At 42.0% G+C, this 25,971-nt stretch overlaps 1 protein-coding gene and 1 non-coding gene across 2 annotated transcripts in view; both read left to right on the forward strand.

The window, feature by feature from the left end:
- ALK (ALK receptor tyrosine kinase) overlaps window positions 1–25,971 on the forward strand; it is a 676,334-nt gene that overhangs the window by 172,775 nt on the left and 477,588 nt on the right. The window contains exon 2 of the mRNA XM_047852186.1: window positions 24,075–24,194. Coding sequence (XP_047708142.1) covers window positions 24,075–24,194 — 120 coding nt within the window. The remainder of the gene's footprint in view (window positions 1–24,074; window positions 24,195–25,971) is intronic.
- TRNAR-UCU (transfer RNA arginine (anticodon UCU)) lies at window positions 4,957–5,041 on the forward strand. The gene has a single exon. It is a non-coding gene; the product is annotated as a tRNA-Arg (tRNA).

A 25,971-nucleotide genomic window follows, 5' to 3' on the forward strand; every position in this document is an offset into this window, starting at 1 on the left:
ATCTTCAGTTTTGTTTTTATTTTTCAAGATTGCTTTCACTATTTGGGATCTTTTGTCATTCCATACAAATTTTATGATTGCTTGTTCTAGTTCTGTGAAAAATGCTGTTGGCATTTTAATAGAGATTGCATGAAATTTGTAGATTGCTTTGGGTTGTACAGACAGTTAACAATATTTGTTCTTCCAACTCATGAGCATGGAATGTCTTTCCACTTATTTGCATCATCCCTAATTTCTTTCATCAGTGTTTTATAGTTTTCAGAGTACTACAGAGTACTGCAGAGGTGTTTGATAGTCTTCTACCTCTTTGGTTAACTTTAGATATTTTATTATTTTGATGCAGTTGTAAACAGGATGGTTTTCTTAATTTCACTTGCTATTGCTTCATTATTAGTGTATAGGAATGCAACAGATTTCTCTACATTTATTAGTGCTGGTGGAGTCTTCAGGGTTTTTTTGGTGGAGTCTTCAGGGTTTTCCATGTATAGATAGTATCATGTCATCTGCAAATAGGGAGAGTTTTACTTCTTCCTTACCAATTTGGATGCCTTCTATTGCTTTTTCTTTTCTGATTGCTGTGACTAGGACTTCCGGTACTATGTTGAATAAAAGTAGTGAGACTGGACACCTTGTTTTTTTCTTGACATTAGGGGGAAAGCTGTCATTTTTTCACCATTGATTATGTTAACTGTGGGTTTTTCATATATAGTCTTTATTATATTGAGATATGTTCTGCCTAAACCTACTTTTTTGGGGTTTTTTATCATGAATGAATGTTGTGCTTTATCAAATGCTTTTTCTGCATCTATTGACATGATCATATGGTTTTTATCCTTTCTCTTGTTAATGTTATGTATCACAGTGATTGATTCACAAATACTGAGCCGCCTTGCATCCTGGGAATAAATTCTACTTGATAATTGTAAATGATGTTTTTGATGTATCATTGGATTTGGTTTGCTAATATTTTGTTGAAGAGTTTTACATCTATGTCCATCAGAGATATTGGCCTGTAGTTCTCTCCTCCCCCCCCCCCCTCTCTCTCTCTCTCTCTCTCTCTCTCTCTCATTCTCTCACTCTCACTCTCTCTCTCTCTGGTGTCTTTATCTCGTTTTGGTATCAGTGTAGAATAGATAATAACTCTTCTTTAAATGTTTGGTAAGAAATCACCTGTGAAGCTGTCTAGTCCTGGACTTTTGTTTTTTGGGAGTTTTTTGATTACTGATTCAGTTTCATTGCTGGTAATCATCTTCAAATTTTTTTTTATTTCTTCCTGAATCAGATTTTGGGAGGTTATATGTTTCTAGGAGTTTATCCATTTCTTCTAGGTTGTCCAACTTGTTGGCATATAATTTTTCATAATTTCTTATAATTTTTGTATTTCTGTGATGTTGGTTGTTATTTCTCCTCTTTGATTTCTGATTTTGAGTCTTTTCTCCTCTCTCTCTCTTTTGTTTTGAATGGGCCTAACTAAAAGTTTATCATTTTGTTGATCTTTTTAAAGAACCAGCCTCTGGTTCTTTTTAAAGAACCAGCTTCATTGACCTGTTCTATTGTTTTTAGTTTCTATTTGCTTTATTTCTGCTCTAATCTTTATTATTTCCTTCCTTATACTGGTTTTGGGTTTTGTTTTTTCTTCTTTTACTATATCCTTAGGTATAAGGTTAGGTTATTTATTTGACATTTTTCTTGCTTTTGAGGTAGACCTGTATTGTTATAAACTTCCCTTTTAGAACAGTTTTTGCCACATCCCAAAGACTTTGGACCACTGTGTTTTCCTTTTCATTTGTCTCCTTGTGTTTTTTTTTTTTTTCATTTTTGATTTATTGGTTGACTCATTCATTGTTCAGTAGCATGTTATTTAACCTCCATGTATTTGTGTTCTTTCCACATTTTTTCTTGTGCTTGATTTTTGCTTCCATAGTGCTGTAGCTGGGAAAGGTGCATGGTATAACTGATACTTTTGAATTTGTTACGACTTGTTTTGTGACCTAATATGTGATCTATTCTGGATAATGTTCCATGTGCTCTTGAATGTGTATTCTGCTGTTTTAGGATGTAATGTTCTGAATATATCTGTTAGATCCCTCTGGTCCAATGTGTCATTCAAATCCACTGTTTCCTTGTTGATTTTCTGTTTGGATAGTCTATCCATTGATGTAAGTGGGATATTAAAATCTCCCATAAAAACTACTATGGAAGCTTCCTTGCGGTTGCCAGTCATCTCTCCACTTCTCAACTCCTCCCATGCCAGGAGCAGTGTTTCAAAGCTCTCAGCCCACCAGGCTTGTATGTTTACCCTTTCCCTTTCTCATGCTTGTCTTTCTCCTTCTTACTTTGGCTCAGTTACTCTTGTCATGACCTTTCTGTTCCTCCTGGAGCTCACTCCCTACTCCAGCTCTAGCTCCAGCCATTTCCCACCCTCCATGAGGATATAATGCGTTATTCTGGGGAATTAGCCTAGGATATTTCCTTCTGGTAGATACACAGGGAGGATTATGTAAAAGAAAACAGATACCAAGTTGGGAGGGATGGTAGAGTGGATTTCTCCCAGTAGACTTTTCTTTTCCAGGCAAACCTTGCTTATGGCAGATGTCCCTGCCACCTGCTTGTTTTGCTCTGGACTCCCTAGTTTGTCAATTCTTTTCCTAAAATAATGCAAGAAGTGAATGCAGTATTATCAATGTGCTTTGCCCACTGTGGAGCCCAAAGGAGCTACTGTTGCCTATAGTCTGGAGGTTTTGCTGCTAGTGATGTCACTTAAGATTGGACTTAACGTCTTTTTAGCTGCCATACTGCATTGCTAGCTATGTAAGAGATTAGGGCAGTCATACATCCAGAATCCCCAACCCCCCCCCCCATCTTTTCTATGTGAAATGTTGAAAAATTGGCACCAACTCTAACACCCCAATACACACTCTATAGTGGTTAGAAGATATTTTTTAAAGAATTTGATGGAGCATAATGAAAAAATACAAACACACAAAGCTACCCATAATTAAACTATGCAAAGATATCTGCTGCTGACATTTTATGGTATAGCCTTCCAATCTATATATTCCATGCACTTATCTCTAGCTCTTTGCCATTTACATATTTTAACCAAATTAGGATCACACTGTTTTACCTGCCTTTTTTAACTTAAGGTATTATGAAAAATCTACATCAATAAATAAATTCCTACAAATCCTTTTACTAGATAATATTCTATTTTAAGGGTGCCCACAGTATATTCAACTTATCATGTACTGTTACAGATCTAATTGTTTCTAATCTTTAGGTGTTACCAGGAATATCATTGGGACTATTGTGCATATTCTCAGGTTTTTCCTGAGATGTTTTTAGAATCCCATCATCAAAATAATGGTTAAATTATTTTAAGGCTTTTGATACATAAACAGTTGATACTTTTGAAAGTTTAATGAATATTATATTTCATCTGAATTTGGCTTAGATAATTTCATTTTTTAATTATATTTAAAATTCGTTCCCATGACATTGGAAATTGGTTTATATAACTAACTGGTTTCCATACAACACCCAGTGCTCATCCCAACAAGTGCCCTCCTCAATGCCCATCACCCACTTTCCCTTCTCCCCTGTCCCCCCATCAACCCTCAGTTTGTTCTCAGTATCCAAGAGTCTCTTATGGTTTGCCTCTCTCCCTCTCTGTAACTTTTTTTCCCTTCCCCTCCCCCAGGGTCTTCTGTTAAGTTTCTCAAGATTCACCTATGAGTGATAACCTGTGGTATCTGTCTTTCTCCAATTGACTTATTTCACTTAGCATAATACCTTCCAGTTCCATCCATGTTGCTGCAAATGGCCAGATTTCATTCTTTCTCATTGCCAAGTAGTATTCCATTGTATATATAAACCACATCTTCTTTATCCATTCGTCAGCTGATGGACATTTATGCTCTTTCCATAATTTGGCTCTTGTTGAAAGTGCTGCTATAAACTTTGAGGTACACATGCCCTTATGCATCAGCGCTCCTGTATCCTTTGGGTAAATTCCTAGCAGTGCTATTGCTGGGTCATAGGGTAGTTCTGTTTTTAATTTTTTTGAGTGGCTTAGATAATTTCAAATTTCGATTCTGTTTTCTGTTGCATTAATTATCATTACAAATTTTATAAGGAATTTTTCCATGTCTTACTGATTTTTTAAAAAGTGTTAAAAAGGATAAGGTCATTAATTTTGCAGCTATTTGCTGGAAGTTAACACTCCATAAAGCACTGTGCTAGATATTGGGGTAAAGGGAGTAGAAATTCAAGAATGTGTAAGTCTTAATCTTGGTCCTCTTTTATTTACTTAAAACAGGAAGCATTGTTTCCTTAATAAGCAATTCTAGACATTTTATGTTAAATATGTTGCCTTTCTTAATTTACTTGGTCAAATTTTAAAATACATTGCAAGAAAGAAAAAAATATTTTTAATAAAAGTAATTTGGCTTGAGTATGATTTCCCTTTATTTCCATCCTGAATTAAAAAAAAAAGACACATGTTTATTTTAGTAAATTAGAAAAATTCAGAATAGTGTAAAGAAGAAAATAAATGACTCATGACTGGACCATTCAAAGACAATTACTGTTAATTGGTGTTTTCCTTCCAGGCATTTTCTTTGTATATTTTTTACATAGCTGAAATCATACTATATATGTATTTTTTCAAGCATATAATGTAAATATCTCCTCATGTTATGAAAAACTTTTTGGAAACATTACCTCTAATGGCTCCATAATATTGTATCCTGGAAATCAATTAAATATATAAGTTTTTATATAGTAAATATATAGTAAATACTCTGGAGTAAGATTGTATGGGTTCTAGTCCTGATGCTACCATGGGTTAGTTTGTGACTTCTGGCTAGTTACTTAACTTTTCTGTGGCTCAGTTTCCTTACTTGAAAAATAGGATAATTATAATCACTGTCCTTTAAGATTTCTATAAGGAGGGGTGCCTGGGTGGCTCAGTCAGTTGAGCATCTGACTTCTGCTCAGGTCATGATCTCATGGTTCGTGGGTTCAATCCCCACGTCAGGCTCTGTGCTGACAGCTCAGAACCTGGGGCCTGCTTCAGATTCTCTTTCTCTCTCTCTCTCTCTGCCCCCACTCTCTTTCCCTCTCTCAAAAAATAAATAAAGATTTATATAAGGAATACATGGGCATTCAAATGAAGCTTAATCTTATATAATCTTATATAAATAAATAATTATAAATAAATAAATAATTATATAATCTTATATAAATAAATAAATAAGATTTATATAAGGAATACATGGGCATTCAAGTGAAGCTTAAACTAGTACCTGGCACATAATGAGCAAGCAACAAAGTTATTATTATTACCATGACTACTATTACTATTTTCTTTCTTTTTTAAAAAGATGTTTATTTTATTTATTTTTGAGAGAGAGAGTGAGCAGAGGAGAGGCAGAGACAGAGAGAGGGAGACAGAGAATCCCAAGCATGCTCCGTGCTGTCAGTGCAGAGCCCAACACTGGGCTCGATCCCACCAACTATGAGATCATGATCTGAGCCCAAACCTAGAGTTGGACACTTAACTGACTGAGCCACCCACACAACCCAACTATTTTTTTTTACTCATTCCACCAAATCCTAGATAATCTGTTTCTAATTGAAATAATATTTACTGTTATAAAGTTACTGTAGAATGTAGTTGTTCACATTTTTTCTCTGCTTTTTTTTAAATGTTTATTTATTTTGAAAGAGAAAGAAAGTGAGCACGAGTGGGGAGGGGCGGAGAGAGAATCCCAGGCAGGCTGTATGCTATCTGCGCAGAGAACACTGCAGGGCTCAATCTCCCGAACCTGTGAGATCATGAGGTTCATGAGATTGTGACCTGAGCTGAAATCAAGAGTCAGACACTTAACGGATTGAGCCACCTACACACCCCAACAAATATTTTTTTTGTAACAGAATATTTTTTTTTAGAATAAAATCAGAGTCAGTGGTATGCACACTCTTAAGATTCTAAATATTACCAAAATTGCTTGTCTACACCTACAGTGTAGTGTAGTGTTGTTATTCTCAGCGGAGACATAGTTATGCCCAGACCAGAATCACCTATGGGACATTTTCATTTCTCCTCATCCTCTCCCTACGCATCTTCCCTCTATCAGGTGACATGTGAGAATCAGAATCTCCGGGGCATTTGAAACTCTAATCCTCTTCATTTCTTCGTATACAGAATGAGGATATTAATACCTTTTTCATAGGATTGTTGTGATAAATAAGATGATGCATGTTTATAGGGCTTTACACATAGTAAGCTTTCATTGTTAGCCATTATAACATTATTGTTACAAATAGCAATTAAATTTATAATTTATACCCCTACCAAGGATGTATCTGTCTCATTGACCCTCATAATTGTTGAGCATGATCATTTTAACATTTGTTTTATGTTCTTTTATTTTTTTTGCTTCCAATTTTTATTTAAATTCTAGTTAGTTAACACAGAGTGTAATATTGGCTTTAGGAATAGAATTTAGCAATTCATCACTTACATAGAACATTTATTTGAAATTAATTTAAATGAGTTTAAGCTATCTACATTACTAAAAATTATTTCTGAATATTTTCTAATTCAATAAGTGAAAGCAGTATTTTGGTATTTTAATTTGCTTCCCTCTGAATACTGTTAGGATTGAACTTCTGTCAGATATTTATTAACCATTTGTATTTCTGCATGTGAGTGTGTGGGGGAGGGTATAGTGAGAGAAGGAGCAAAATCAGGATTTATGTATTTTACAGGGACCTTTGTTTTGTACTTATTTTCCTTTTTGGTGAGGGGAGGGGACTGTGTTGCTTGTTTTTTTAATAGTAAGTATATTACTCTTAGTCTGATCATATCTTATTCCTATTGAGCTAGTTTTGTCTCCCTATGGTCAGTCTATATTTCTAAAGGTTTCCAAGCCATCTGGTTGATTATCCATTGTAGAATCATGCCAGAGACCACTGTTAAGCTTACAAGTCTAATAACGTCCCTGAACTCCATTCCTTTTTCCCATTAAAAATAATCTGAAAATATTTGCCAATCTCCTATCTTTGGCACAATGTGAAATCTCCATGATTTGCCCAGAGAATCCAGGAGGTGGTAGAGATTGTCTGTAGCACCTTCTGTCTGGGCTTGAACATGGATGAGGGGAGTGAATACAAACAGCATTAAATAGAAAGAGATTACTCGGTCAGTCAGTGAGTCCAGGACAGGGTGAGAGGGAGGCTGACACCTGGCTCCAGTGTCATCTCTGGGCCCTGTTTCTCTGCTTGTTCTCCATGTTTCCCTCCTAACTGGGAGCTTACCTTGTTTTTCTGTTCCTGAGTTCTTGCCATGGGAATCTAATTTATGCTTTACTGGCTCTCAGACTGGCTATGTATCTGGCACCCTCCACCTTTGTAAGCATAAGGACTCAAAGTTCAGGCCTCTACTACTGGCCTCTCTGATATTAGCCAATGGTCTGCCAGGATCTGCATGCCGAAGCTCCCACAGCCACTTTTTCCTGAGGCAGCTGCTTCATCCCCTCTTGTCACTGCCTACTCAGCCCTGAAAACAACCACCCCTGTGGCTGTGTCTGGATTCCAGATCTTTTCTGCTGCCCACAAAACTCTTGTTCTCCCTCATAGAGATCGTACAGACTTACCCCAAATCTCAAAACTCAGACTTCTCCGTGGCTGGACCCAAATTTTGTCCAGCATTTCCTCTATTTATTATAATGATAATACATTATTATTTATGGTGATATAAATAATACTTACTGAACACATACCATATGCTAGGCATTGTGCCAAGTGGCTCAGAAGCTTTCTCTCACGGCATCTTCAAGGCAAGCGCATAACGTTGATTCTATTACTGTCCTCACATCACAGACAAGGAAAGTGGAGCTTAGAGAAGTTGAATAGCATGGTTGAGATCACCCTGGTGGTAGTAGGTGTTGGAGCTGTGAGTTGATTTCAGGTCAGCCTGATGTCTAAGCCAGGATCTAAACCCCAAGATGATAGGGCACCGTCTGGGATTCCCCATCTGGCCTCCTCTTCCTAATCTAGTTTAAAGCCCCTTTTATAAACCCTCATCTCCTACCACATACCTCTATAGCAAGGATAACGCAAACAGGAGGAAGCTTTGGCTGCCATTTCGTTCTGCTGGAGTGACATTGGGTTTTCTCTTCCCTGATCCTGCTTGTAATTCCTGCATGACTTTGGGGGAGCTCGGCTAGGTCACTCTTCCTCAGTGCTCCCCTTGCAGGACAGGGGCCCCATGAGCCAAATGTGTGTTTTTCTTTTTGGCGTTACACTCTCCTGTTTGCTCTGGGAGTGGATTGCCTTCAACTCACTTCTAGTTTCCTTCTTGCTTTTGCCAGCAGACTGCATCACATTCTAGAGCTTCTCTCTGTTGGTCTTATATCTGCTCCACTTATATCCACTCCAGAGAGTAAGGATCTCAATGTTTTTAATCTTTGGGGTCTCCCCACCAATGAGCAACCTACAAACGTGCTTTCCTCAAGCCTTTTCATCTCAAGGGTGAGTCAGGCTTATTGTGGATATGATTGTTGTGGATATAATTGCTACTTACCTTGGACAGGAAGACTGCACAGGTCTACAAACGTGGGAAGTGGGAAGGCCACGGATGGATCTTCCAGTATGTGTGAGTTCTTTCCTCCCCTCTACCAGTTGCAGGATCTCGAACCTGAGTATCTACCCCAGAGGACCCTACTGTACCTGAAAAAGTAACTTTTGTATCTGGTTGTATTCCTCTTTCATATTCTGACTGCAGCAACTTCTCAGTAGTGACAGATTTAATAGTCACGGTTTTCACTATTTGTAGGTGATTCCAAATTCCATGATATGTAATCAATGGTCGTTTTGCTGAGATACGAATTTTAAAGTCTCATGCTATTAGGCTGGGTGTGGTCCTCAGTCACTTGGTGAATGATTTGTTGTTTTCTGCCTGTTGTGGCAATGCATTTTACAGAAGTAATGATATGCTTCAGCAGTATTTATGGATGTGGGTATTCCAGAAGTCTCTGGAATGCATTCTGTACAAAAAACAGAGTGGGGGGGAGGTTTATCTTGGATGCAAGGGCGGGGGGGTGGTGGTGGAAGTAATGTACCTCCTTCCCACCCACTGATAATCTATTGGTGAATGTGAACAATTAGCAGGGAATTGAGTTCACCTTCCTACAACACCTTTTCTGCTCATTGCAAGAACCTCTCTAGAAGTCAGTCTACTCTATACACAGTTAGAGGCAATATAAGTAATAGTATCCAACTAGCTCATGTTTTCTTCACATGCTCCAAATATTTCTAATGCTCAGTCCTAACTGCTTCTCTTGGGTTAGATTGATAAAGGGCATGCACATTATCCTGACAAGAATGGAAACCTCTGGTTAGCATTTGGAAATATTCAGGGAAGTAAGGAAATGTTTTCATTTTCCACCCAGGGGCTTAATATCATGTAGATGCTGCCTGAGTACAAACTACTTGTACTGAGTATACCCTTTTAGTCAGCAGGCTAGAAGGTTTAGTTTATCATATACCATCATGTCCTGATGTTGCTCAAGCTCCCCAGTGACAGCAAGACCTAGGAGGTTTGGAAGAGATAGACTCTCACTTGCAGAAAAGGAGCCCATTATCTTGGAAGTCACTCCTGGAGTCATTGCTGAGAGCAATTGCTCAGAGTTTATGCTCAAACCTTAGAAGTCTCCTCCTGCCACTATGATTGAAGGGACAAGGGATGGAGCCCAGCCGTCTTGGTTGGCAAATACCATCAGTCATGATGAGCCACTAATCCTGATGAGGTTCCTGATAAGACTCTGCAATGATGACAGATGAGGCCACGTACAGCAGTTAACGCAGTCATTTGTAATCATTACTTTTTGGCCATTCAATAACCATCCCGTGAAATTATTTTCTGAATTTCCCAGGGTGGTGAAAGGAGCTGAGTTTACCTCTCATTTTTTTTTTTGAAGCATCTTAGCAGTTATAAATGCTTGAATGGAACTTTCTATGGCTCCATCAGATCCAACTTCAAGACCCTTATTCACTTGAATCACCTGCTTTGTGTGGTGATGACAGTGTTGAACATACCTGCTGTTTTCCTGGCTGCCTGCAGAGTGAACCCCAGGATTCTTCTGTGGCTAACATCTCTGTTAGGACATTTGAGATGTCCTTGGGGCAAGGTGCAGAGTGGTAGCATTCTCTTTTGCTTCTCACAACGTAGCTCTGGCCACATCTCTTGGCCCAGAGCTTCCTTCCCCCGCAATGCCATGGTCATGGATATACTGCAGATAGCCAACAGTTGTGCAGAGATACCAAACTGTTAACTCCTTAGCACTCAGGGAGACTGAGTCAGAGTAGGAGTGGCTGAAGCCCTTGGACCACTTGCCTCAACTACAAGTATCCTGTGTACCCCAGTGGGCCGTATAACATCATTTTCTCTTTGTGTCATGATGTGTAAAAAGGTTAGGAAGCATTGACTCAACCATTTGGATTTTCATTTTCCTCCTCTCTGTAAGTTGGGATTTTTTTTTATTATTATTATCTTACAAGACCATTGTGAGGATCAAAGGCTTGAATGCATGTGAAGGGGCTTTAAGAGCTGCCATACATTTGTTGAGTGTATCACTGGCCACAGAGCGATAGGACTCTTTCTCCTAGTTTATCCTTATTGGCTGTCCTTTTGAGGTTAGGATAGAATTCCCCCTATTTTTAAATCTCTCCCAAGTCATGAAGTCAATGTACCACATCTATTATTTAGGCTCAAGCACTGACATAATACATTTTCTAAAAAAAAGTTTTTAATGTTTATTTATTTTTGAGAGACAGACAGAGTGTGAACAGGGGGTGGGAAGGGACAGAGAGAGAGAGGGAGACACAGAACTTGAAGCAGGCTCCAGGCTCTGTGCTGGAGTCAGACACTCAACCAACTGAGCCGCCCATGATGCCCCTGACATAACACATTTTCTATAGTCTTTGGTTCTTGTGACTTCTTTAAAGCATCTGCCAGAGCAGAAGTTCTTCGCCCCTCTGCCCAGTGATGCTGAGGTACACAGCAGTGTACCTGCCTCCCCTGGTCTCTCTGCATTTATATCCCAGCTGCTCTCAAGTCTGCTGAGGCCAAGGCCTCTGCTTCCTGATAAAAACTAACCTTTACTCCCTGCGAACCTGTGTTGACTTTGCCATTGGGCCGAGAGCATCTCAAGTTTCCTTGGTTTTAGCATTTGTGCCCCAAGGTGTTAGCTGCCTGGTGTTGCCCACCCCCACCTCCCCCACCATCAAGTGGTTCTGGAGAATGCCTTTTCTTAGTCCTGAAGAGATCTCATGGGTGGAGAGAAAATCTCTCCTGCCCTTCTCAACAGACCTTAAGCCAAATGCTGTAAGCGTGAAAACCAAGTGACAGAACCATGCACCATAAAGTGTCAACACTGGATTTCTGGGTGCTGGAGGTAGGAGTTGTGCTTATTTTCTTCTTCAGAAGTTCCTGACTTTTTCGGATTTTCTATAGTGAAACTGAAAGTGTATTTTAAAATATATTTCTAATAGATGCACTCAAGATGTGCTTCATGAAGGCAAATAGCAGCTCCGACATTCCTTCACACTTGCTGGCTCCAAATTACTGCCTCTGCTTTCAGAGCCAGGCGGTTTGGAGGGGGTGGAAACCAGGAGGGAGGGGGTAGAGGCAGCCGTGTGGGCCATTGAATTTCCTCTTTTCAGACATTTCTCTGGCAGCTAATTCCAGGGTGCTCATCTGTATGGTGGCGGCATGACTTTCATGTTTTCCCCAAGGTGTTTTATGGCCTTTTTACAGTGGTACTTTGAATAACTTTCTCTCGGTAACTTCCAAATGGTGAAAAATATCAGATGATTTCCCTTCTCCCTCTGCACTCTCCTTCTCTTTGTTTCTGCACACTCCTCATTGTTAGTCTCTTTACCATCTCTTCCCTTCCCTTCCTCCCTCTCCTTTTCTTTCTCTTCCTTCTGCCCGTCCCCCCCCCCCACCCCCCACTTCTCTCTTCACCTAATATTTAAAGCAAAATAAAATATGGCGGTGAGAAAGAAAGGCTTTGGTTGTGTCAGCCTGGGCCTTGGTGAGGGGAAAGCAAATATGGATTTATCATCAGGAGCTAGATGGCGGGAAGAGTATTCCAGGGACAGTTTCATCCCTTCACTTTTCCAGAAGGGAATTTAGTTTTCAGACCAATAACAACCTGATGTGTCTTCATCTGACTTCGTCCTTAAGGCCAGGGTAGAATTGCCTGAGAAATCGATGCCTGAACTGGGGCCCTAAAGTGAATGAGCAGAGTTAACCAGTTAAAGGGAGTGGGACAGGGAGGCAGGGCACACAGGGAAGGGGTCTATTGGAACCCACGTCCGTCTCAGTCCAGAGTACTGGCTCCTTTTTGGCCACCAAGAGGGGTGAGGTGTTACTGAGGACCCCTGCTGTGGGGACCAGTGAGCAATGCCACAGCGCAACTCAGAACCTCTTGGCGACGATGTTGGTTGCCCTGGAGAACAGGGACAGTGAGTGGCACACAGAAGAGAGATTGGTCAGATCACAGATACCTGCAGCATTCTCCTAACTGAAGGCAAGGCTTCCTTCAGGTCACCCAGGAAGGTCACCTAGAAGTATATACTTTTAGTCAGGGCAGCTAGCTCTCCACGGCCTGAAGCTCAGCCGGCACTGTTTCCATGGAGACCACCACCAGGCCTGATGCCTTCCCCATAGATGGGGCCTTGGCCTGACCAGGGGACGGTTGCATAGGGTGCAATTTGTCAGAGGCCTGGCAGTCTGAGGGAGGACGTGCTGAGGAGGAAACCCCAGGGGAATAGACCTGCAGAATTTAAGCACACAGACATACACCAAAGGGAAGGGCTGGGTTCTGGTGTCTGGATTCCAGGCCTTCTCCCTCCAGGAAGCTTGGCTTATGGGCTGAGTGTCATAGAAAAGGCAAAAGGATGACCAATAGGACAGAGTAGTCTTACCAATGGGGTATAGCCTGTCTGTGGCAGTCCAGGTGACCTTCCTGCGTGACCTGAAGGAAGCCTTGCCTTCAGTTAGGAGAATGCTGCAGGTATCTGTGATCTGACCAATCTCTCTTCTGTGTGCCACTCACTGTCCCTGTTCTCCAGGGCAATCAACATCGTCACCAAGAGATTCTGAGTTGCGCTGTGGCATTGCTCACTGGTCCCCACAGCAGGGGTCCTCAGTAACACCTCACCCCTCTTGGTAGCCAAAAAGGAGCCAGTACTCTGGACTGAGACGGACGTGAGTTCCAGTAGACCCCTTCCCTGTGTGCCCTGCCTCCCTGTCCCACTCCCTTTAACTGGTTAACTCTGCTCATCCACTTTAGGGCCCCAGCTGAGGCACCGGTTTCTCCGGCAATCCTTCTCTGCCTTAAAGCTGAAATCTAGTCTCTCTTTTATACTTTTTCAAAGGGCCATGTGTCTTTCCTTCATAACACATATCAATGTTGAGGCATTACAAGGATTTGTGAGGTGGTTGGACTGCTGTCTGCTACGCTACCACACTCTAAGCTCCTCAGCCTGTGAGCTCTAAGAGGGTAATGTCTAATTCTGCTCACTAAAGCATCCTATCTGCCAAGGGCAGAGTTTGGCACATAGAAAATGCTCAATAAATATTCATTTATTGAATTAATCTTAATTCCATTCTTTTTCACTCCAGGACCTTGGGCAAGTTACTTAACTTCTGTGAGTGTCATATCCCTCATTAGAAATGGGGATAATAATCCCCCATTCAGAAAATTGTACAATTTACATGGGACAGTGATTGTAAAGCACCCAGTATGGGGCTAGCATGCGTAATAGGCACATACGCGGAGTATTGGTTTTTTTCCTTAGTTTCTTTTTTCATCCCCTAATACCGTAGAGAACAGAAGTTTAAAGGTTTAAAGAACAAAAATACATGTCCCCCTATTTCTTTTCCCCTCCTTCTTTCTTTATTACCTTCTTCTGCAGTTCGACGAGGCACAGAATGAAGGCTCCAAAGATCAGATTCTTGATTTTTCACTAGTGAGATGACCCAGGGTAAAGCATTGGCTCTTCCTTTGTTTCAGCTTCCCCATATGTGTTATGGGAAGATGTAGACAAATGGTCCTTAGAGCCCTTCCCAACTCTCACCCTGGGTTTCTGCATAGGGGTCAAGGGTAACACTGACCATAGCTGTTCACAGTGTAAGATGAAGGAAGCAAAAAGCACAAAGAGCAGCCTCAGAACAGGGAGGAGAAAATTAGGCTATTGGGCTATCTATTTTAATACAAGCTGAGTTTATTTTAGTAATGCAGGTGAAGAATGTTTTAAAATGCATCATCATGACAATGCCCCTTGGTAACAGCCCAAGGATTTCTAGTGTATCTTTCTTCAAAAGAGCCCGAGGGCTTTGTATATACTGCCTCATTAATTCTCAGAACATCCCTAAAGTTGGATGGAAAAGCATGATGAGTTCTGTTTTATATGCAGGGAAACAAAGCTTCAAAAAGGTTAAGTAGCTTACCCAAGGTCGCACAGTAACATCACTGTTCCCAGGAACCTGGGTCTCTGTTTAGCACACCAGGCTGTTCAGGCATTCTTCTTCCATTCTCTGGAAAGGAGTCCAGCCATGGGTGAAAGGTCTTTGTTCGGAGAAATGTTTTTGAAGTGTGATTTCCTGGAGGATAGACTCTTTCCTGAAATAGGAGGGTGACAAGTAGATAAAGAGAGATTGAAAGGACTAGAAGTTAGTAGAAGTAGAAAGTGCCCTGCCCTTCTCCTTCTCCCATACCAAGCATCCTTTCCCTGGACCAGCCAAGGCCCATCTCAAGGGCCAAGCATCAGACCTGGTGGTGGTTGCCATGGAAACAGTGCAGGTTCAGCTTGAGGCCCTGGAGAGCTGGCTGCCCTGACTGAAGGTGTGTGTTTCTAGGTCACCTTCCTAGTTGACCTGAAGGGAATCTGTCATCCTCAGGAGAATGCTGCAGGCAACTGTGATCCGATCAGTCTTTCTGCTGTGTTTAACTCGATGTTGCTGTTCTCCAGAGAAGTCAGCATCATCATCTCCAGGAGGTCTGTGTTGGAGAGTGGCATTGCTGGTTAGTACATATATCAGGGTCCTCAGTCATGGGTTCTGTCATGATACTAGCTATGTGACCTTTCACAGGACAGATATGTTTTCTGGGCCTGAATCTTCTCATCTGCAAAAAGGGTTAACTCACAGGACTATTGTCAGGTAATCCTGACAGCAGTCATGATGAATGACTTTTGGGATGAATGACTCCCCAAAGCATCAGTGAGTCAAAAGCTCTTGGTGATTGTGTAAGTAATATCCACTCTTCTGGGCTAGAGCTCACTTCTTCTTGCGAAAGTGGGCCATGCCCTCTCCAGAGGTTACTCTGGGAACTCTCCCTCCCCATCTTGACACATCAGGTCAAGAGAAAACCCAGTTGTTATAGTTTGTAGCTTCTTGTTCAACTTAGCCAGAAACTACTGGGCCCACTGGTGGATGGTTGTCCCTACAAGCACTGCCTTATGCCGCAACGTCTTTCATTGATGGACTTGGTTTTCCAGGCTGCCTGGTCTTTGTGTCACTTGCAGTACATTAATTATTTACCTTCTGGTAAAGCTCTCTGAGATCACAAGATGAAAGTCCTAGTGTCAGTTTAAAGTCTTCCTTTTGATTATTATTCTACTCAGTGTATTTTGGGCAAAGAAAATAGGCTTGAGATCACAATGCAGTAAATTTCATAAAGAGTGGAGTGCAAGAAACCCACAGAAATGGACCTGGATCAGAGAGTCATGTTGCCCTGTCAGGGAGTGTGTGCATGTGTGTGTGTGTGAGTGAAGAATCAGGCCACCTGGATAATGATACCCTATCTGTTGCTCTTAGGGATTAGTATAAATGCTAATTGGCTTTCTCTGCTACTGAAAGCCAATGAGTCCACCCTGGACAGATAGGTAGGATCAATGACTAAGTATACCTGGAACAGGGATGGCAGGACAAGAGAAGGCATTACAGATCTCACAATCCAGTCATGAGCTTGGGACACTGAGGTCATCTCTAGATAGGTCAAAATGTAGCAGCTTAGAACACAAATTCTGAAGGGGCAGCATCACATATCACAATGCCTCCATTATCTTGCTTTGGCCATGACTTATGAGTCACTGGTGGCCTACCTACACATGCTATCCCAACTGATTGGGAGCTACCTGGAGTCTATGTCCCTGATTTGTCCCTGACCTTGACCCTAGGAAGAATGTCTTGCATGAGATAAAACAGCAGCCCCTGTGAGAAGCTTCCCCTAATTTCTTCTAAATCTGTGAGTTTGAAATCTGTGAGTGAAATTAACATACTTTATCTTCTATTGTCATGAACAACCAAGGTAGTTTGAACAACATTTGGTAAGTGACCCCAATACCACCATCCTAAGTAGCAGTAAGTCTTGGTGGTCAAGGAGGAAGGAGGGCCCAGGTGATTTTTGTGTTGGTCCACTCTGAATCCCAGCTCAACTACTTTGATGGGCCTCAAGCTCAGAGAAGATGGGGAACCTAGGAGAGGGAGGGATTTGGTTTGGACCTTTGAGGAAATGCAGGATTTAGGAAAGCAGTAGTTGAGGAAGGATGTACTGGCAGAGATCAGTTTAGACAAAAGTTTGAAGACATGTGTACTAGAGACTGTAGAATGCAAAAGGATTCTGAGTGGGAAATAAGGCTAAGAAAAAGTGTAGGCAGAAGCATGAAGGCTTCAACTTTACACATTTTAACCATTTTTGCAGAAACCTCTTTGTGATTCCCTTTCTGGTGTGGGTCTGGTATACCCTGTAGGTAACCGTCTCCTCAAGGGCAGGAACTGGGCGATGATTTCCTTTGGATTCCCTCAATATTCCTTAATGCCAGCTTCTCCTGAATGACAGACGTGGTTCACCGCTGAATGAACTCAGCAGCTATACACGAATCCTTTTGGGGTTGGGGAGAAACAAAACACATATGTTGAAACTATGACTTTCAGTAGGACAAGAGAATATTATGGGAGATAAATTTTTGCTTCAGGACTTGAGCTGCAAAAAAAGAGTGCAAACCTTCCTGGCAGAGTGGAAGTGGGGCTTGGAGAAAGGCGAGGTGGAGTGAGGGCCGCTTAGCTCCATTCACATTCCGCCCCTGACACTAATAGCCCCTCTCTGAATGAGCCAGCTGGAAGGAGATGTGAAAGCAAAATATGGAGAATCAACTATGTGTGAACTGGAGAAGACCTCAGCTAGCAGCTGATTCAACCCCCTCATTTTCTAGGCCCAGAGAAGGTGTGGGAGGTCTGTGTGTGTAGGACAAAGGACACATCTGCACATCTCTCTCTTTTCTCTGAAAATCGCATCTCTGTTTTTTAGAATTGCCTGTTACAACTCCAGCCTCACCGCTGACTCTAGGAGCAGTGTAAATTCACTGGGAAGGTTTCTTTGGCTGAGCAGGTGTGGGCTCAGCCTGCTGAATATGAAAAGCATTCCCTTGGGCTGCCGGTCCCAGTCAGGGAGGCCTGCCCAGGGCCTGGCCTGGCTACGCCTGCTCACCACCACCATTTGACATTAGGACCACTATTTATTTGACCACATTAAACTTTGCTTTGTGTGACACAAAATCATTGTAAAAGAATGCATTATTAAGTGTGTTTTCAAATAAGGGAGGAAAACTAGCAGGCTGTCACTGATTGTTTTATTGTCGGAAGGAAAATAAATAAGTAAAACGTGTATGAGGCAAGGCAGGAATAGTTCCAAGGAGTGTTCAGAACAGAAGCATTTTTACATTTTATTGACGTAGGTTTGTAAAACATGTTTGCTAGTGAACCCAGGGCATTTATGTAAATAACCATCATACACAAACAGCTCTTTATTATTTACACTGAGGCAAGTATGATATATTTATTATATAATGTACATTGGCTTAGGAATAAATGGACACACAGTGAGACAGTGTAAAATAAAGACTGGAAATGAAGATACAGGCAATTGACTGAAACTGGAGTATTAGAGATTATGGACAGTTTGCAGAGTTAATAATTAACTGGTGAATAGTACAGAAACAGCTCTCGGGGAGCACTTTTAATTTCTGGACATTGTATTTGAGATCCCTGGACATATGAAAGGCACCAAGACTCCCCTTCATTTTGGATTCTGAAGCAGAGATAGAAGCATAAAACTTCAAGAGTGGCATAACTGGTATTTAAAGAGTAGATCACGCACACGTTAGTTCATCTGGCCCTTACAAAACCCTGAGGGTTGGTAGAACATACATTATTCTTGATCTTATCATTTTTGGAGCATTGAGGTTTCTCAGAGTATGTGATTAGCATGAAGTCCTATAGCTAATAAGTGCCAGAGTTAATTTCCTTGAGGGCTCTAGTTTCATTCATTTGACAAATATTTACTGAATGCTTACTATGTGGCAGGCATGGGGATGTATCAGTGACTAGTATAGAAGATACGCAATAAACAAGCAAATGTAAATGTAGGAAATAATAAATGCGCATGAAGGGGATAGCAAGTGGTTTACAGGGAGTGCCATTTCTGGCAGGATGATCAGGAAGATCTTTCTGAGAAGGTGGCATTTAGGCAGAGACCTGGATGGAGAGAAGGAATGGCCATGTGCATATGGGAAAGAGGAGCTTTCCAGGCTGAGGGAACCAACAGTGCAAAGGCCCTGTGGTAGGAGTTTGCTTGGTGAGTTTGAGAGATGACAAGGAGGCCTGTTAGAACTGGAGCTCCACAGGCAAGGGAAAAATGGCTGGAAATGAGTCTGAGAGAGAGCCAGGGGCTAGATCACATGGGGCCATCAAGGGCTAGGCATGGCAAGAAATGTGAAAAATATTTCAGGGCTGAAAGGACAAACTTCTGTGTGGAAAATAGCCTGAAAGTGAATACTAGTAGAAGCAGGAGGCCTGCTCGGGGTGTATAGCAGTAATCCAGGTGAGAGACAATGGGAGAGAAATGGAAGGGGTAAAATTCAGGTAAAGCCAGCAAGATTTGTTGATGAATTGCTGGGGGGGGGGGGGGGGGGAGAAAGAAGTCAAGGATTCTTCCTGGTTTGGGCCCAACCAACCAGAAGACTTTTGTCCCCTCTCTATAATCAGGAACACCTAGGTTTAAGTGGTAGGCCATCACGTGTTTAGTGTTTTGTGTGTGTGTTTTTTTTTAAGTTTATATTTTTTTGAGTGTGTGTGTGTGTATGTGAGAAGGAGAGAGAGAGAGAGAGAGAGGGAACGAGAACACACGAGCAGGGGAGGGGCAGAGAGAGAAGGAGAGAGACAGAATCCCAAGCAGGTTCCATGCTGTCAGCACAGAGACTGACATACGGCTCAATCCCACGAACCATGTCATCATGACCTGAGCCCAAATCAAGAATCAAACGCTTAACCAACTGAGCCACTCAGGTGCCCCTAGTTTTCACATGTTAAGTTTGAGATACTTATCAGGCAATAAAATGAAGGTTTCAAACTGGCAGTTGGATATATAGTCTGCTGTTTAGGGAAGTTCAGCCAGGAGATATAAATTTAGTGGAATTAGTATATAGGTGGTATTTAAAGGTATAAAACTGGGTGAGATCAGTTTGGGAGTGAGTTTAGGTGGAGAAGAGGAAATATCCAATCTCCCCAACTTTCAACAACTGTCTAAAATTAAAACAAAGATAACCCCATCCCCCGACCACCAGATATTAAAAAAAAAAAAAAAAAAGCTGGGCATATTTACATGTCAGGGAAGGAGAAATTCACTGACTAGTTCTCTAAGGAAGAAAGGTCACAGTTTTTAAAGCTTTAGGAATAGGGTTCCGTGGTGGTGATGCTAAGTTGGTGGTTGGTTAAAATAGATTCCTTGTTCATTGGTCAGGAGTCTTCAGTGAGGTCCAGGAAGGGTCTAGTGTCTTGGGGTCACTTGAAATTCATGGTCATTGATCACTGTCAGCTATTTAAAACCACTGTGATGAAATTCAATATTCAGCCATGAAATCTCCTAGGCATTTGCCACTGGAAAGTTGAGAATGGATGGCTGTGTGGGGTGTTTCGTTTTTTGTTTTATACAGCCTGGAAAATGGGGAAGATCTGGCAAAGAACAGTAAAGAGGATCCGCCACTGGGTTAGGAGGTGAGGACTGTGGCAGCCAAGGACCATGTGGTCACCAGGATGCGAGGAATCCAAGAAGTAGGGAGAAGTCTGTGGGCTCACGTGCTTCTGAAAGACATAGTAAGACTGAGGCGTAGTAAGAGAAGGAATAAGACTGTCCATTGTACCAGCAACTTGGGTTGCCAGTGACCTTGACCTGGGATAGTGAAGACAATTTTGATTTTATTAAGTTAAGGAGAAAAGGGGAAGGAGAAAGTGGAGACAGGAGCACAGACAAATCTTTTAAGAGATGTAGCTGTAAAGGAGAACAGAGTAGGAGGACAATGGCTGAGGAAGAATGTGGGGGTCAAGACAGTTTTTTTCTTTTTTCTTTAAACATGCTGTATGTTTGCTATGGATGAGATTGACTTGTAGAGGAGGAAATTGTTGAAGGCAGGAGAAAGGGGAGCAACCAATAATGCCCTCAGTCCAGAGTGCATTTGTGTGCTTTTTGCTCTGCAGGTGGTCTCGGCCATCACTGGGCAGCCTCACCTGGACACCTGACACTTCTTGCTCCTGCTTTCCCCTCTCCTTTCCTTCCCACCCCTCTTCCCAGGGTCCAAGATACACTCTTCTTGAGCCAGCAGGTCTTAATTTCATAACTTCCCCCCATACACATGTGCTGGTAAGGCCCATTTCACTCTGGATCCTTACATTTTGAGAGGGAAATACCAAAAAATGAAGCCATTCTCTTGCTTCAATGGATTGCTTCCTATGGCATCTGTGCTTCTCTATGCTGGAACCTCCCCGCTTCCCAACCAACGGTGAGGATTAGAAGAATAGGGGGTGTGAAGGAAACAGAACTTCTTCCCTGCACTTGTTAGATGCAGAAGTGCTTTCTTCTGTATATTCTAAATGATACATAGTCTGTGAACTTTGACTAGAATTCACGTCTATCTCAGTGCTTCGGATTTTGGCAAGCAACTTGGTTTAGGTGGGCTGTGTTTCCTTGGTCTTTACTTTTTCAGATGCCCATCCTTTCGGTTGACACCCACATGCAGCAAATCACTCACTACCTGTCTCCCTCTGGGGACCATATGAAGCCAGCCTCCTGGCAGAAATTCTGGGAGTTCCTGTAAGGGCAGGATACATATTTCTGCTTTTTCTCCAGTATTCATCTTTGAAGATGCCCAATAATTTATTGGAATTTTTGGCTAGAAAACACTTTATGCTTTTTGGGGGGATGACCCACAGTGATGCCCATGACTCCTAACTGGGCCATGACTCAGCCCTCAGAGTCCAATCTTTTGAATGATTTCAGATATTTTTTATCCATCATTATTTAACCTAGCCCTCATCCATATAAAAGTCATCTGCTATTCAGTGCCCACACACAGATTTGTAAGTGCTTCCTGAAGTCTAGTGCCATCCACTTGGTGCTTCTGGTCCAGGAAGAAGTTAGTACCATTCCCAAACTATGTCATTAAGAAAAATGACTTCACTTGGAAGCTGGGACGTATTGCTTAGGCTTGATCTTCCTACTGCTTCAAAACTACTTAAAATTTGAGCTGTGTTGATAGACCTAGAGATACAAATTTTTATTCACATGGAGGTCATTGCAAGGGTTTGGTTGTCAGTCTTCTCAGATCCCTCACACAGCGGCCCTGCTCTGGAGCATGCTCTGTGGTGACCCCTGGCCTTAGCCATTGCCCTCTGGGGGCCTGAAGCCCAATAGAGAGCTGTAGAACCCCTTGCACTGGTTTGTGGGGGTCCATAAGGATGGTGGAAGAAGCATGGGTTGTAGCATTAGGCTAACCTGGTCTGTTGCCTGTGGTCTTCTGCCTACTGGCCATGTGGCCACAGTCCAGGTGTCTAATTTCTTTCAGCCTCAATTTCCCTGGCTGTAAAGTGAGGACCAATGATACTACTATTCACAAGGTTGTTGTGGGAAGTGAATGTAATCACTCATTTAAAGTGCTTGGCATAGTGTCTGGTCCATACGTGCTCGATTCATATTATTAATTTTTTTAAAAAACTGTAATAATCCTCAGTCCTTCCCCCAAGTATACCTGTGGTTTGGGGCATGATGTCTCTTAGCTCCATTGTCCATCTATAAAACAGAGCTGACATGAGTGTGACATGAGATGGCTTCTTTTTGAAACTTATTAGCAGAGCTCCTGACCCCTTTCAGCGCACATTCCCCGAGCATTTGTAGAAATGTTACCAGAAAGATGTATCTGGGCACCAACCAATTCAATTCTGATTTCTTTAGATCAGACATAGGAGTAAAGTAGAAAACCCTTTCTAGGTACTCAGAAGCCAGCACTTCCAACTCAAATCTTTGGTGGTGTTGGTTTTTGTTTGTTTTTTTTTGTTTTAAGCACTCTCCAGACCTAGCATGGACCCTAACATGGGGCTTGAACTCATGACTGTGAGAGCAAGACCTGAACTGAGACCAAGAGTCAGACACTTAACCCACTAAGCCACCCAGGTGCCCTCCATCTTAAATCTTTGGAAGGCAGAGATAAGGATGTTTCTTTCAGGAGGGTGACTGTAGAATGCCCATCCTTTTTCTAGCTACAAGGCCACATGCTCCCATGGTCAGCTTTACCTAAGTACAGCACCAGCAGATAAAACAGTGGAGGGGCCTGGAAACAAAAGACTGCCGTGTTCACCCAGGATGGTAATTTCCTTAAAGCGCGTGAAGAGGGGTTGATACTAACAAGAGGTTGGAGGTAGGAAATACGGCCCAGTGGAACCGCTTCTGGAGGTGATTTGGAAGAAACAACAAAGCAGACAGACTGGAAAAAGCTTTCTGTGCTGCTTCCTGTTCCTCTTTCTCTTCTTCCTCATCTTTCTCTTCACCAAGTCTCTCCAGCTGGCGTAAGAATTATGTTTGAGTAGCAAACCAGCTCACTCATGGTGGAGCATGGCCTTTTGATACAGGCAAACCTGGGTTCAGCTCCTGATTCCATCATTTGCCCCTCTGAGCCTCAGTTGTTGCAGCTGTAAAATGGGGGTGATCCTGCTTATCTCTGAGAGTCAACTGCAAATATCACGTGGGATTATGTGGGTTGAGTCCAGCATAAGTGCCTGGCTCATGGAAGATGCAGAAGAAACCCTAGTCCACTTCCTTCCCTCTTTCCCTCACTCAGGCTTGCTCACATCTATCTCTGAAACAGAGCTGTTCCTTCTTTAACAGAAGAAGCTTTGCCTGCCATAAAACATTAGCAAATAGTGATTGACTTGGGGGTTTTCTGGGAAGAACTGCATAAGAGCATGTAACATGTGTTCATTTGATTTGTAGGTATATTATAATTACTTTTCACCACACAAAACCCACTTGAGGTACAGTTAAGCAAAGGAATAATGCTGCTTTTGTTCCTTTTCTCTCAACCCTTCTTTCTCTCATGCAAACAAGAACATTAATCCTTTGTGGCTCCCTGGACTGGTGACTGTGGGAAAACCCATCACCTAGCTCTTTTTTTTTGTTTTGGTCCCTGAAAATAACATAATTGTCAAAATCTCATAACTTCTGAGTGCAATTTCAACCCTCTCATTGATAAGGCAATAATAACCCAAGCAAACAACTTTAGATGAACTAACAAGTCTGAACATAGAGTGGAGGCATTATCTAGATGAAATGAATTGAAGTCCTCTACGAAGTTGTACAAATTCTTATAGGCAGAATAGACTTTGAATAGAGCTATTAGACCAGGCCATTAAGTAGCCTGGCTTCAAGTTAGTCTCCCAGAGATGTTTGGTCACAAGATTCAGACTTCTTAGATTTGGCTGCCTGGGTAGAAAATGTGCACTGAGGTGCTTGGGGTCAATTCAATCTACTAGTGGCTTGGTCGTTTTTCCCTGGTATTCTAGTGGATGACAAGAAAGCCTCTTACACACTTCTCCTATAAGCCATATGAGTGACAGCTAGAAAACACACCTTAAGCACATGGGTCAGTATTCTCTCTGTTTTTATGTTCAGGTCACAGCTCCTCAGAGTCTCCGACAAACCTGCCTTCTCCTCCTCCTGATCCTTTTGTATGGAATCTGACCTGGATAATGAAAGATTCCTTCCCTTTCCTGTCTCATCGCAGTCGATACGGTAAGTATATATTTTATAGTCGATGTGTAATCACCATCTCATAATTAAGGAAGCTGTGAGTTTTAGTATCCACTGGCACACATTCCAGCCAGGCCTGGCATCTCCAGACCAACAGGTGCATTCTTTATCCTAGATAAAGCCCATGGCTTTGTTGCTGCCATATCCCAACCTCCCAGCCTTTGTGGCATATAGTGTTCCTGACACCCCTGCCCAATCATTAGATGCCACACTTATTTGCATTTTGACTGTGGTTTCTAGACATAGGGCTCTAACTCATGAGTGTTTCTAGCAGTGGTGACCTCTTGAGAAAGAATTGTTGTTATGAAGGTCACAGGTCTTCTGGGGCCCCTCAGGTGACTCCCTGACATTTGGGCAACTCCTTAAAGTTTCCCAGACATGCTCCTAGATATTAGTTCAACTCATGTGACTCTGCACCCGCTTCAGAAGTAAGGAGGCCAGGTCCCGTTCCATTTTCACAGATGTAGAAACTGAGCTTAATGAGATTGTGCAGAGTGGACTCTAACTACAAAGCCAGAATTCTTCCCTTACATTCCCTTTTCCTCCCAGGGGGGGCCACCTACTCAGCCTGCTACATCCTGTCTTAGGAGGCCATATATGTATGGTATAGGATTCTTCATTCTTTCTCTGTGCTAACAGCTAACATTCTAATAGTTCATAGGAGCTGGGCCTCTGCACAGGGAAGAGCAGGTTTGGAAAAGAGCTGATGTATTTTCAGGTGGACATTTTTTCTTCTCTCGAACTTCTCTAGAGTGAACCCCATTAGAGCAAGCACTAAGCTGCATTTGTTCCCCACTTTATTATATCACATAGAACATACTCATAAAGGGCTTGTGCATGATGAATGAATACAAAAGGCTTCTGGGGATGGAACTTACTCATGAGGTCTGCTTCAATTAAGTATTTATGAACCTGGTATAGCAGTGAGTTCTAGATTCCCTTCTGGGCATATTTACTCATCCTGATACTCGGTCTCTGCCATTGGACCTGAGCTTTTTAAAATGCACCTAACAGAGATCTTCTACTCACTGCTATCCCTCATGCATAAACGCAGCTAGTCTTGGTTCATGTTAACTGTACCTTTCATTTCAAACTTAAAAAAATAAATGCATCAAAAACCCTAGGGCAGTTCTAGGATTATACTCTGCTGGGATGTTTCCTGCTGCTTCTAAGCCTCCCTAGTGGGAGAGGAAGATCAGTAGTTGTCAGAAGATTCCAGATAAGAATTACTTCTTGATTTTATTTAAGCCAGACATTGAGTGTCATTTTGTGATAAGGGCAAGTGTCTATAAATAATTGAAATCTGGTCCTTTGTATCGTTATTGCTTTGTAACCAGATTTGTGATACAACCGGTCTTTGGATAACATTTTGAATTTGCTCTCAAAGTCATTCACTATCTCTGCAGGATGACAACTTTTATAAAATGCAGAATGTCCAAAAAAGGCATTCTACCTCCTGCATGACACAGAGGGCATTGCATTTGTTCTCTGTAGAGCATCCAGAAAGAGATTGCAGGTTGAAAGGAGAAAGCTACTGGAGTTTATTAAGCTGCTCCCTACCACTGCTTGGCCCTGATACACCTACTTCCTTCAGGCCTCACCCTTATCTATAAAATGAGGTAGAAAGACATGCTGCCTTGGGGCAAAAGAGTAGATCAGGAGCATTCTCAAGAGCCTTTTCGAACTCTCCTTATGGCCTAGTATCCTCATGAATTGCCTTCTTCTAGGCAAAAGAGAGGACCCAAACCATTGGCCAGAC

The sequence above is a fragment of the Prionailurus viverrinus genome, chromosome A3 (genome assembly GCF_022837055.1).
Source record: "Prionailurus viverrinus isolate Anna chromosome A3, UM_Priviv_1.0, whole genome shotgun sequence".
Classification (NCBI taxonomy): Eukaryota; Metazoa; Chordata; class Mammalia; order Carnivora; family Felidae; genus Prionailurus; species Prionailurus viverrinus.